Consider the following 14,810-nt stretch of genomic DNA (forward strand, 5'->3'; position numbering starts at 1 on the left):
ATCAGAAAGGCAGACGCCTTGTCCTTTAGCTCTCTGTCAATAACATATTTTACCTCAGTAAGGCAAATATATTATTTTTATTTACATTTTATTTATCTCCTTAATTATGGTAATTTTTAGGCCTAAGACTGTACAGTATTAGTAATATTGAAGACAATTGAATCAATACGGAGAGGTTGAATGCATTTACACTTGTAACTGTCCCTCAAAAAAGCGCTATGTATAAAAACTATGGAATGGCCCATTTAATGAATTGTGCTCATAAACTTCAAAATAATTGTAGTAATTTTCAAGTTAAATGGATTTAGATGCCTTGTATGGACCGTCAATCAGCTTGTGAGGTACTGTACATAGCCATGTACTGTACACTTGTACATCCGTACACAACCAGTGTATAGCCATTATGCGTTATCCTCCTGGACACTACATGCATTTATAGCTGGGCAATTCCACGGTACATAGGACACAGGTGTCAAAAATTCAAAATGATATTTGTTTCAAACACCATACATTTTCAGACAATACTTGAGTTGAAGTTTTAAGAATCATTATGTTTTTCAATAAAAGTGGCCATTTTGATTTTCAAAATGGCTGCCAAAATATGCCTATAACTCAATGGTAAAAAGAGTGTATTGTCACATAACTTACTCTCTGTATATCCACTTTACTAGTACTCTAAACAACAATCTTTTATATGTATGCAGTTACCAGAGAAGTCTTTTACCACACGATAGAAAAAAAAGCTGGTTGCTTTACAGAATTTGATAAAAACTTTTAATTGGTTTGACAGTGATGGATGTAAAGTCAGTTACCAAAAACATGAAATTTTAAACTTTATTCATCAAAGAAAGTGAGCTGTATGATGTAACTTTGGATTTCTAATGTATGCCCATATGCCTTTCTTTTAATACCAGAAATAAGGATACTTGGCATACTGGAGAGTCAAAATGAACACTTTAAAATGTGTAACGTCAGTTACCGAAACGTCATACATGAGTATGTAACGTCAGTTACCATGACAGTAATTATAACTGAGGCAAATTTTTTGACTTAAGGCCATTTCAATACATATGGGAAGTCAAAGATTATCAACAAAGAGCAGCAATCCCTTTGATAGGGAATGATGTCATCACCATGGTACGTCCATGGATACATTTTTTTTCATTTTATTTTATTTTTTAAAAGTTTATTTATTTATTTATGTATCATAATTATCATTTTTTTTTTTGGGGGGGGGCTTGAGGTTTTGATTTTCGATTCAGCACAAGTTTAAGGTTAAATCATCTGGAAGTTTAGGTTTACCACATGCAATATATGCACTCAAATTAGATACATTACATTCACAGTCCTACGGGATGATAAAGCTGCCAAAGTTTATAGCCTAATCAATGACGTGGTTGCATGGTAACCACCTTTTCGATACAAAAGCTTGTGTACAGCTGTATACCAACAGTTTTGTAATCTTTACTTATGATTGCTTTTGCTAGCATTTTTCTTCTTTTCTGGAAGCTTAGTGAAGTTTCTACCTCAAGGCAAATGCACAAACAGATATATTTCTTCGCTTGCACTTAAATGTGTGGTTTAGTAAATGTGGCACATCTTGTATTATGGTACATACATAAGGCATGTACTGTCATTACTGTTTGAAACTTAACACTGATGTTGCTCAATGTTTAACACTGATGTTGCTCAAAGTGAGTCTAGGTGATTCTAGGGGGAAAAATTGTTCATATTTGTTTATTACTTTACAGGGACATTTTGTAATACATGATAATTATGAACAGGAAGATTCGTTTATATTGATCTTAGAATTTTTTCGTTGCAAAGTCCTATTTCTTGGTATCTGGGATGTATTTGCAAGCCTTGATACATCAGTGAAAAGGAAAAGAAAACAGTTATATTACTTCAAGCAAGGAATAAACCAATAATACTCTTTTGACCAAAAAAGCATAATGTTTCTTCTTCACAGAGAAATATTAAAAGTGCAACACTTTTCATTTAAATCAATTGATGATGGAGATCATTTTTTGATTTATTTATGGCCCTAACAATGCCTTGAAGGAGAAGGAGTAAAATACAGAAAAGAAGAAGAAATATTTTATATCACAGTAGATTTCATACATATTCATGCATATTTATGAGTTGATATGTGTTTTTTTTTTTCCCATGACCTGAAAGATATTTTCTTCACACACAGAAATATCCGTGTTTTGTGTAGTACTGCAGGGTATTATGGGTGGGGCACTCTAGATAGAAACTTTCCTGTTCATTAAAAAAAAAACACCTTAGTTATCATATGTCAATATATCTATACTTGGAACTGCTGAATCTAAATGGCTCTGTGTAATCATAACTGTTGAATAAGCATTCAATCTTAAGACAAATGTCAAGAAATATCCTCTGGTGCATTTACATTATTTTTGCCCAACTGTGCTATGGCATTTGGGGGGGGGGGGGGTTGCCCCCTAAGGGCCCCACCCCATTTGTGTCTTTAGATTTTGTTTTAATTTTTTGCTAAGTAATTGCCTGGGATTGTTACTGGTATACTGCAGCAGGAATAACCTGTTGAATAAATTAGTTCTCTGTAAACCCCATAGCAAATGTATGTGTAACGTCAGTTACTGACATGTTTACCTTTAAGTTTTCAAGAACACAAAGAAAATGGACGAATGTTTCGTTTCATTTGTGTATTTATAATTGATGAACCAAGGTATGATGCCATATGAAACAAATCATTCTGAAAGGTCAGAATTATAAAATATCACAAAACTATTCCCAATCATGATTTTGCATATTGTGTAAACCCTATGGCAAATGTAAGCGTAACGTCAGTTACGTAACGTCAGTTACCGTCATGCCTCCACTGAAATTGGCATGATAACGTCAGTTACCGACACATTTTCACTTGCTATGTGATAAAAAATGCAGCTTGAGAGAAAAACTTTCCACCTATTTCTTCATTCTCATGAACTCATTCATCAATGCTAATTGCAAGCCCAGGCGCTTTCATTCACAAAACTACAACGTAAACAATTTCATGAAAATCCTTACGCGTAACGTCAGTTACCGTGGAATTGCCCCTCTGTGGTCTCTTTCCACTGTTTAATTGTGTTTTCAGGATGTTGCATTACCATGTGTCATGCTGCCAATCAAACATTAAGAGTTTCTTGAAGAAGGTGAAGGAGACATTTAAGCTTCCAGAGACGACTGTTCCGATTATTCAGGTCTACAGTGAGGACTGGAGTGATTGGATCGACCTTGACGAGGATTTGCCACCTAACAGATCCAAGATACAAGTACTTGTTCAAGAAAACAATGATGTGGAACAGCAGCAAGATGAAGAAATGTCCCAAACTCCAACATTGCAGTAAGTTACATTCCAATGTATTTGTACAATGTATATTGTACTACAAAGGTTGTTTTTTTCTAATCCATGGTATGATCTGACAATTGTATTTTTATTTAAATGTGAAATATTTTTGTGATGGGGGGGCCTTCAGATCTTGGCCATCGACCGCGCTATCGCAATGAAAATTGGCACACACATTGCTATGATGTAATCTAAAGTACCATGAAGTTATTTTTTTCAAAAATTATCATTTACACTAAGTTATGCTAATTTATGCATAATGATGCATGAAATCAGACAATTTGGTATAAATCACTAAATAAAGCTCAAAACAGGCACACTTTTTGTGTAAATATTCATTTTAGTGTCCTCAGCAAATGTAAGAGAAAAAATTACGCAATCAGAAAAAATTTCCTAAGTATTTTATTGTTTTTTGAATTTCTTATGTATTTCATTGTTTTTTCGACTTTCTGTTTTTCATTGTTTTTTCGATGAAATTTGTCTGCGACATCGTTCCGAACATGAAAATATGTTATTCATTGATTTTAATCAATAAAACCCCCAAATAACCATGTTTTTATGAAATTTGCCTGTAAACACAGTTTGCATTGAAATTGTACACGAATTCACGTTTTTGAGCAATTTTTGGTCTGACATGCACGTGCATATTTATGCGCAACTTCAGAACTGCGCGCCCGGGCATCGCAAATTTGGTGTCAAAAGATGCGGGAGACTCGAAAGAAAAACGTTATGAAACATCGCGGCAATAGCTTCTCGCGATAGCGATACATAGCGCCCCCCCCCCCCCCCTCAAAAAAGTTACATGCTGAATCCTCACCTCAATCAATACTTCAGATGTATACCATCACTGAGGGGGCACCCTATTAGACGGTATGCTCGAATTGTGCTGCTGTCTTACAGATTACTGTTTGTTTGGTGTTGAAGTTATTGTTAAGTGTACATGTTCACAGAAAAAAAAAAATATACACACACACAATAAATCCCATTCACTTTAATAGTGCAGTGAGTTCAAAGATTTATGTATTGTACACATATTGCTCCTCTTCCAGAAATCCTGTTCAGAGATGTGCATCTGTCGACTCAGACTGGCATTTGAACTACACTCTACCGACAATGCCTGCTGATGTGAGGAATCTATTGAAGGAGGACAGCCCCATTGTACTCGAGAGGAAGTGGCGCTCCAAGATAGTTAAACAATTATATGAGGATGTTTCACAACACACAATGTAAGTATATTGTACCAGTTTCTCTAATCCGTGTTACATGTACATGGAAATTGTGATTCAAATGTGGAATATTTTTGTGATGTGGAAACTTTCTCTGATGTTGTTTACTGTAGCACGTTCATGTCAATATTTAGTTTTGTGTACATGTATGTGACCAGTAAATGATTGCACACATGATACATACATGTATGTACGGTGAGACTGAGTTTGATAAAGATTTGTTAATGTTTGTAAAGATCCTTCACATTGATATTCATTGCATTAATAAAATTTTCAAAAAGCCAGGTGCTTTGTGGGACATAATTCCAGATTTGTTCCATTCATCCTTCAGTGGTTGTGAATATAACAAAAAAGAAAGAAAAGAAAATGCAAATATCTGCTTACTTCATCAAATGCTTAAAGTTAATTGTACAAACATTCGGTTTTACTGTATAGGTATAATATTCTAGTATATCATACTTTTATCAGAAATAGTTCTCGATTCATCAACAGTTACTATTTGAATATTGTTAAATTTATACCGTCATGTCCTTGTATGAGAATGAATTTGTCATTTCAATTGTATGTTTTGTGTCTTCGGGAATTTGAAGACTGCTTTTTTAAATAGATGAAAACTATCTGTTTTACAATAAATGGTGTAAATTGAATTGCAAGCTGTGAAGTACCAACTTACTATTTTTCACTATCAGTGTGTAATGTGAGAAAAAAAACAACTCTAAGGTGAGGTCAGTACACTTTCTAATACTTGGAATTCATTAAGTGTATTTGCATTGTAAATATCAAATGTGCTTACATGTACAGTTTGTATGTACTGTACTTGCAGGTACCCTACCCCATCACAATACAAACTTGTGTGCAGTACCCTGGTTACAAGATTTCCTGTACTGAAGGACAGAGCTCAGAATTCGTCAGGATATGTAAGCATAGATTTCCCTTGCATACACTGTGATGTGCCTCATTGGACCTGATTGTACAATTGTATAATTGTGTAGTACATGTACAGTCACTCCTGCCGTTGCCGCTGACCTCCCATCTCTATGGAACTACTCCATCGTCTCACGAAGATGGAAGGATGCCGATGATGACGACATGTACAGTATATTTATGCCAGGTGTTTTTCATTTCACCAAGATCGGCCTTGTTAGGTGCATGAAATCACCAAGGGGATGTGTGGTAGACAATTTGTAGTGATTTGTTTTCAATGTATAATATTAGGAATTCCTTTAGTTGAGTAATGAAGGCAAGAACATTTTTGGTTGCTTGTATAAAGTTATGATTTTCATGTTTCATTGAAGGATACCTGGAAAGAGTCACTCATCAACAAATTCAAATATGAGCGGTCTCCTCTGCAGAGTAGTTCTGAAGAAGAGGGAGGTATACAGTCACAAGAGGGCTGCAGTGGATCGGAATCAGCCACCCTCTACGGTAAAACGTGTCAAGCGAGATTCTGTAGAGGTATGTATCATATCCCCTGTATAGTTTATTAATTGAATTATCATATGGGCCTAACTATTATTTCTGATTAAAAAATCTATTAGATTAGTTGAAATCTAAATAGCTTAAATTTGCAATTTTAACTTAGGTAATGTTTGTACTGATAAAAGCAAATTTTAAACATATTTATAATCTCAGTTATGATTGTGACAACTTTTGCATAATAGACCAATCAACCTGGTGAGGATGCTGTCAGCATACATCAAGACACACTGGTGTTACGACAGCTGGCGGCCCGAAGGGACCCAGATATGGCACTTGTGAAGGACAAGATGGAGAAAACGAGGAGATACAGAATGGATTTTATTGCCGAACATTCGGTCAAAGAAATTCTTGAGGAATTTCCTATTTTGAAGAGTGAAACACAGGTAAGAGTTTGTAGAACATATCATCGTTATAATAATTGCATTACATGTAGCCCCAACAGAGAGATTGTAATGATGTGTTTTGATAGACCTACAGGTATATGATCTATCAAAGCCCTGAAAATTACTTGCTTTTCAGTTGCCCATTTTTGAGAAATCACCCAAAACTAATGTGTAGGATAGGGAGGGGGACCTCTGGCATTTCTCATTAGGTAATGTACATACTGCAACATGTTCTCTGATGATTGAAACATAATTTGTCACTGTAAGCAATTTTCAGTGGGTTTGAAATTGATTAATTTTTTTCTGGGGTGACAATGGAATACTTTAAGAAAGATTGACGAAAATTGTGTCTGATCAACCAGAGCTATACTTGGATTTTGATATGATTTTAATAGCGAGTCATTGCATAACTTCCGAACTGGATGATAATGAGACCTACATATATTGTGTACGTGTAAGATGGTGCTACTTAGCTGACTGGATACTACTTAATTGTCATTGTGAGTGTCAAAACACATTTTGTGAAAATGTAGCTCCAAATATGAGGGAAAATGGATTGCTCTCGAGTAGTTTAGCTGTTACAAACTACAATTGTAACGTTTGTTAGTAATAATGTCCATGTGATGGAACAAATAAGATGATAATAACTGGATATTCTTATACTACTGTTGGTTAGCATAACACTCACATTTGTACCTATCTTTCTACATTGTATCTTGTTCTTTGTGTGCTTTTCCAGCTTTTGGCAGAACTCCAGGCTGCATATGGGGGGAAAGATGTCCACGCTTCCATATGCAAGTTTTTCCTGGATGCAGCAGATGGGATCATGGCCCTGGCTCGAAAGAACAGCAACTGCTCAGATATACTTCAATCCTTCACAGCACTGCATGAAGAGTGCACCTTGGAGAAGCAAAAACAAGGTGCGAACTCCAATGATTTATGTCCTTTTTTTTTTTAAGGGTGTGTACAGTTCTGGTCGAGGTGAGGATTTAGCTTTTAACGTTTTGCGAGATATTCAGAAACCACTCTATGAGATGTCAAAGAGCATGCAATTCTAAAGGGTATCAAAAGTTTATTTGATGAAAATCAGTTTTGAAATGGCTGAGATATCCAAAAACAAGGTGAAACAAAGAGATCCTAATAAAGTTGTGGCCTGTCGCCTTTTATTATTATCACTTTTTTGGATATCTCAGCCATTTCAAAACCAATTTTCATCAAATAAACGTTGAATCCTTCTTAAAATTACATGCTCTTTCAAATTTCATATGAGGTTTCTCATTATCTCACTTAGAAATGTTCAAAACATGAATCCCCACCTCAACCAGTACTGTACAGTCCCTTAAACTTTTGCAAATATGGTAGGATAACAACTAAATTGTTTTATTTTGCATGAAGTTTGAATTTGTGAAAGTGTTATACCGGTAGTTCATTGGTCACTCTGTCTAATGCAGATTAACTTATCAATTTGTGCAAAATTTGTAGATGCAATTATCCAAACCTGAAGGGTGCCATAGACATGTTTTCATCTTGTTCATTTCATACAGTGGATCTCAAACAAACAAACAAAAACAACATTGATATAGAAAGATTCATAACCAGTCGACTCTCATTACAATGAACAATGATACAACCAAATTTTATTTAACATGTTTTTCTGGACTAGTAATTTGGATTTTCTTTGGATTTCATTGTTCTTTGCAGCTTTGGCATAAAATTGTGATAAAACAAAATTGTTGTAATGAGATTCCATTGTACTCCATTACGTCACATTTGTCTTATCCCTGCATTTTTAGAGTAGAGTCAATTTTTGGTTAAATCCTTTGAAAGTGAAAGGAAGTTATACTTTGTCACAATGTCAAATAGCAGAGGCTTGTTTTTGTCAAAAAAAAAAGAAAATAAACATTGAATGAATCATTTGCACTTTGTCGAGTGGTCATGTAAAATGAAGTATACAATAAATTCCATTATTCTTTGAACATTAACTTTCAATAGTAAAAATGCCAATTATTTGCTTAGTCTGGAAACATTGTGCTTTACTCAGTTGGGTGAAATATTTAAGAATACACCATTAAATATTCAAATACTTTATCTACAGTACATGTGTGCCGTTAATGTTCTTAAAAAAATGAAAATAACAGTGACCACACTGCAAGAAATTGAGAGCTACCATCCTCCATTCTCTTAGTGACTATGATAAAGTCTAGAAATGAAGCCCTCAAATTGTACTTCAAAGTGACAGTTGAGTGCATATTGCAGATATTAATGTAAGATTCTTTAAATTTTTGCTTATATTAGATCTGACTGTGGATGCGTGTTCTCTCCTCCTCCCACTCTTGCTGGGAGAAAAGGACCAGATGTATGTTATCAACAAGGTATGTGGATTGAAGAGAAAGGATAGATACATTACATATCTGCCTAATGCATATATGTACAGTTGTATGTTGTGAAGACAATTAAATCCCTGTGGTGTGGAGAGCACTTAAGGCTTAAAACTGCAAATTTAAGCTGACAAATGTCAACCCTGTATCCCACTGACTTCAGAAATTCTTTGTAATTAGACTGTCATCCAAAGTTGTCAGCATCCTTGAAGCTATGTTGTGTTTAGTTGTGCTGTTTGTGGCAAAATGGAACAAAAATGACAAATCCATGTTTGTTATTTGTAAAGATAATTAGATTTTTTTTTTTTCATCCCAATTCTTTCATTTATCCAAGTACTCAACTACTTGGTACATTGTTGCATCATGATAACAGACAGCAAAATATACAGGCTCATGTTTTTGCACAATAGATTGTTACACAGTTCTCATTATAGGTTCAATGATACAAATGTACATTTCCACTCTAGAAGACCAAGCATTTTAGGGAAAAAAAAACAAAAAAAAAAAACTATTGCAAATTGGAAAAAATATTCAAGTTTGTTTTGGTTTTGTTTTTTTGTTAATCTAAACCAGACATTGTTTTGAAACTTTGACGATATTTATGTGACATGGCTGTCTGTTTTCTGCTTGAAATGTCTTTGTAGGAACCTGTAGTACCAACTCCTTGTTTGATTATACAAGGCAACAACCCTTTGGACACCAACGACCTGCATATCTCAATGGATGGTGAAGTGCTTGCGAGCTGTTCAAGTATTTCAATGGGGTTTGCAGCTACTTTCGCCTCCTTTTATGTGTATGCCGCACAATACCCACACAGTGGTAAAAATACCCCTCTGCTCTACCAACACCAGTTTGCTGGTCTTGGTAACAACAAGGCGCTACCACCAAAGGTCTTGAGGTTTTTGAATAACCTACATATTAAGTAGACTTGTGGAAATACCAAGCTACACATATTTGAAATTATATGGTAATCACAAGTAATTAATCCTATTTCAGCCTGCCCTCACTCATTTTCAGCAGTAAAGAAAATCAGGAAACTTGCCTTTTGCCATTTTATCTACATGATAAGTCTGCATATTTTCTTGTTATATAAACTTTTTTTTTTACCCCATTTACCCCTACTATTCCTTTCAACCTACAGTATATGTATAAACTTTTAATCTGATACAGCAGGTCTTTTTTTATTATTTATTTTGCACTAAAATCTTTCCATTCTAAAAGTTGCCAAAATATTTTTATGCGAAGTGGCCGCAGGCATTATGTTTTCGGGTCGTCCGTCTGTCCCGTTTTGTTTTTGTCGATATCTCAAGAACCGTGTGGTGGTTTTACATCAAACTTGATATGAGGGTACAATCCTGGGGGAATAATGCTTTGTTTGGATTTTAGGGTCATGGGGTCAAAGGTCAAAGGTCACAGGTTATTTTGTGAAAAAAAGGTTGAAAATTCATGTTTTTCTCCATATCTCGCAAATGGTTCAAGGTATCTTCATGGAACTTAGTATATATGCTTGTTCCAATGGGCAGTGATTATCTAGGGAAGTTGGGGGTCATGGTTCAAAGGTCAGGGGGTCAAAGGTCAAGGTCAACTCTTCAAAATATCACTACTTTCCTTATATTTATGCAATGCCTGAAGGTTTTTTTTTTTTTAAACTTGATGTATACATGTATTACCCAATATATATTCTGTGGGAAGTTTCATGACAAAAGGTCAAAGGTCAAAAGGTCAAAGGTCAAGTGAAAGTGCTGAATTGCACTTTTTCCTCCATATCTCAAAAGTAACTCACAGTATCATCATGAAACTTACATATTTATGCATGTTCAACCTAACAGTGATTCTCTTTGGAACTGTGAGGTCAAAGGTCAAAGGCCAGGTTTAGATAATGCTATTTTCCCATTTGATACTGAAATTATACTTTTTCTCAATACCTTGAAAATTACTCAATGCATAAACTTATAAAAGGGTCAAAAGTCAAGTAAAAATCATCAGTTCCCCAAATACCTGCACTCTGACATTTTAATCATTCATCCAATTGAACCTAGTTCTAGGAATGTGAACATTCAGCACATTTGTGTCAAACCTGTCATTTTAATATTTTGCCAGTTGTGTGAAACTGTCATCACACATTGTCAAGACATTGCACTATAGACCTATTAACCCGTTCCATACGGGAACCTGGTGGCCTGTGTATTAAGTCTATGGGGATTTTAGAATTCAGTATGGAACGGGTTAAGAGAACCATGCATTATTGCGGAGGCATATCAGTCGCCGTAGCGATATATCTAGTTTCCTTATGCAGTTTGATGTTTATTTTATTTCTATTCATATATTATTCAATTTTAAAGGGATCGTATAGTTTTGGTGGAGACCTATTTTCAGGTTTCTAATATTTTTTGGTGAGATAATGAGAAACCTCTTGTGAAATATGAAAGAGCATGTAATTCTATGAGGAATTCAACGTTTATTTGATGAAAACTGGTTTTGAAATGGCTGAGATATCCAAAAAAGAGCAATTCTAATAAAGTGTGGGACCCACACTTTATTACGATCGCTTTGTTTTACTTTGTTTTTGGATGTTTCAGTCATTCCAAACTCGATTTTCGTCGAATAAACTTTGAATTCCTTTTAAAATGGTATGTTCTGTTCTATATCATAAGTGTTTTCTTGGTATCTCGCAAAAAGTTAAAAGCCCAATTCTCATCTCCACCAATACTGTACCATCCCTTTAAAAAAATCAAATTTATGACTGGTTGTCTTATCGTAACTTACCCCAAAAATATTAATTAGAATAATAATTGTTTTGCTAGATTCCAGACAGGATGGCATTTTCAGTGGAATTTGTACAAAAAGCATTAACATCAGATTTCAAGTGGAAAAGTCACATACTGTGTGTGGTAGTATCCCCGTCTGTTCTTGATTGATTGTAAAATTATAAGGGGCCTTCAAGACTTCCTCGCTTATTAGTTATACTGTGTATTAGGGTTGAGTATGAAAACACGAGATAGGCTGAATAGCACACATGTACAACCTTGTCTAAGTCGAATATATTTGGACTGAAGAAATAGCTTCGACTTTAAGTAAATTCGACTTATGAGGGGTTAAAATCAATAGAATGTGAAGAGAAGAGGACTTGAAAAGACCTTCGGCTTAGGCGATTATTCGACTTATGCAAGGTCGACTTAAGCAAGGTTGACTTTGGTGTCATTGTAATGGTCTAAAGTGCTCTCTCGTCAGAAGATTTATACAACAGTATCTCATTATGACACAGTAGTTTTTCTGGCGGAAGTATCAACATTTCTGTTTATTTTGCTTTTAACAAATCTGATGGAAGCTAATATGACATACTAGGATTATACTTTTCAGGGCCTAAAGTAGTTTCTTTAAAGAGTCTACTGTACACAAAAACTTGTTTAGCAGTATTTTATGTTTTTCTTTGTGTGATGACATGTATCGTATTCATTATGACATTTTGTGGATCATTTCTATATGCCTTTTGCCCTGATGGCTGTAGAATGCGTAATTTCCTTGTTTTTTTACATACATACAAAGAAAACACAGTTTTCAGCATTATGAAATGGACTTGACCGTTTTCCATACATGCAGCTGTCTTGTAGGTCGACATTTTAGATTCCTGGGTGACTAATTCTTGCTGTCACAAATAGGGCAGACAGCACTATTGCCCAACTATTATGTGAGTATGTGCATGGTTCCTCTGGGTTGGCAAACTAATTCTAGCTTTGATAACCCTTTTATGTATTATGTCTGAAAACTGCAGGATTTTGCTCAATAGGGCAATAGTATTAGTTACAAATTACTTTATTATTTCATGTGCTCACTGCACTTAGCATCACAGTTGGTTGTTTACATTGCAATCTGTTATAATTTACATTGTTATAGCTACATCTTTGTAACGTTTAATGACTGAAATCCATTTCAGTCTTGCCAAGATCTTCCATTCAACTCATTTCAACTTTTGTACTTGCATAAGTGTATCTTAAGCATTGTAATGAATGCTCCTTATGTGTGGTTTAACTCTTTATGTACCGTGGAGTAAACGCCTTGTGTGTCACATTATTTTGAAACAGCAGCGAAGTTATGCTTTGGAAAAACATTCCTTCTTTTCAAATCTATCTAACTTTCATTGATTTTTGTTGCCCTTTACATTTAGTGAGCAAAGATGTAGAGAAAATGCCAAGCTTTGCTTTGATGTAAACTGCATGACAAATCTATGATTAAGCAGAATATGCGAACTTGGCACGCTGTCGACTGAGTCGAGCATGGGAACATGGCACTGAATGACAAACTTGATGAATTCGAGGCTGTTATCAACTCCGCCCACGACACTTGCCTCGTACTGTGTCGTCCATTTTTGTGGCAGCTGTATATTCACCACCGGCAAATGAAAATGAAGAGGAGCTTGTCCGATACTTGACAGATTCAGTGGATGACATAAAGGTAAGACATCCCAACGCCGGAGTCATCATACTGGGTGACCTTAATAGACTTAATATCTTGCCACTCGTCCTTAGAGAACTGCGCCAAGTCGTTAACAAGCCCACTCGTGGAGACACTATATCAGATCAGATCATTGCCAGTATCTATCAGTGGTACAAGGAACCTCAAATATCATCTCCCCTTGGGCGCGGTGGCGACCATAACGCTGCCGTATGGACGTCTAAGTCATCTATCGCCAAGCAGACTAATGCTGTCACGAAGCGGTTGACCAGACCTATGAAAGACTCCTCCATTCACGGATTCGGCACATGGATTGCGCAGCAGGACTGGCAGGGCAAACGTAGCTAAATATGTTGGTACACAACAGAAATGTGATGCATATTTTATGAGACCCTATAACTCAAGGATTAAATGTCTACTTCCCAACCAGAATTGTCAAACTGCATGGGAGGGACAAGCCATGGATTACTCCACGCGTGAAATCACTGATACAGCGGAGACAAGTTGCCTTCCACAAGAACAAGAACAAGTGGAGAAAACTACGCAACAAAGTCCAACAGGAAATTGTGAGCGCCAAAGTGATGTTTTATTGCGATCCCGTACAGAACCTAAAACGCAAGAACCTGTCTGACTGGTACAAATTTCTGAAAGTTATGACCTCCCAAGAGAAGAAGGAGACTACCATAACGGTGCCGGGCATCTCATCCTCAGACAAAGCCGGGATAGCCGATGCCGTCAACTGCCACTTTGCAAATATCGCCGACGATATCCCCGAACTTGCTCTCTCCAGTCTTCCTGCGTTTCTTCCCTCGCCTGTGCCGATCCCTCCCATTCAACCCTGGGATGTTGGAAGGGAATTGAAGCGAATCAAACCTGGCAAATCCGGTGGGTCAGACGATATCCCTGCTCGGATTATTCGGACTTTATCCGTTGAACTAGCTGAACCATTGTGCGAAGTGCTAAACTCGTCATATGAAAGCTGTTACGTACCACACCAATGGAAGGATGCATTTGTGTGCCCAGTTCCTAAAGAACAATCTCCAGCATCTGTAGACAAACTTCGCCCTATTTCTCTTACTAATCACTTTGCAAAAATCCTTGAGCTTTTCGTCTACAAACGCGTTATGTCGGAGATAGCTCCTCATCTTCACCCGAACAGACCTCCCAACCATTCTGAATTTTGAGGAATGATTCTGAATTTTGACCATTCCTAGCTCTTGTTTCAAGAGGAGTTTCCTATTTTTCTTTGTAATTTTACTACACTCTTCTATAGAAACTGCTAGTTTTTTCCTACTTTTGAGCCAAATCATCCCTAATTTTCAGTCTGAAAGGTTGGGAGGTCTGCCCAAAGCAATACGGGGCACGTGCTGGACATTCTACTACGCATTGCCTGGTCGACATGATGGACTTCCTCTACAGGAACATGGAGACCGCCGGCCAAGAGATTACTGTTGTGTCAACTGATTTCAGCCGCGCATTTGATCAGGTCGACCATACTATCCTGGTGAGGAAACTCATATAG

The 14,810-nt window shown here is 36.3% G+C and overlaps 1 protein-coding gene across 1 annotated transcript in view; it reads left to right on the forward strand.

Moving 5' to 3' along the window:
* The window catches only part of LOC139710663 (uncharacterized), a 44,044-nt gene extending 29,234 nt beyond the window's left edge, over positions 1–14,810 (forward strand). Inside the window, exons 11-19 of the mRNA XM_071622585.1 lie at positions 3,225–3,367; positions 4,420–4,596; positions 5,892–6,051; positions 6,258–6,458; positions 7,198–7,378; positions 8,754–8,830; positions 9,481–9,734; positions 13,719–14,177; positions 14,612–14,810. Coding sequence (XP_071478686.1) covers positions 3,225–3,367; positions 4,420–4,596; positions 5,892–6,051; positions 6,258–6,458; positions 7,198–7,378; positions 8,754–8,830; positions 9,481–9,734; positions 13,719–14,177; positions 14,612–14,810 — 1,851 coding nt within the window. The remainder of the gene's footprint in view (positions 1–3,224; positions 3,368–4,419; positions 4,597–5,891; positions 6,052–6,257; positions 6,459–7,197; positions 7,379–8,753; positions 8,831–9,480; positions 9,735–13,718; positions 14,178–14,611) is intronic.

Source organism: Diadema antillarum, unplaced genomic scaffold, assembly GCF_040938485.1.
Source record: "Diadema antillarum isolate AM-2024a unplaced genomic scaffold, OU_Dant_1.0 seq00001552_RagTag, whole genome shotgun sequence".
Taxonomy (NCBI): Eukaryota; Metazoa; Echinodermata; class Echinoidea; order Diadematoida; family Diadematidae; genus Diadema; species Diadema antillarum.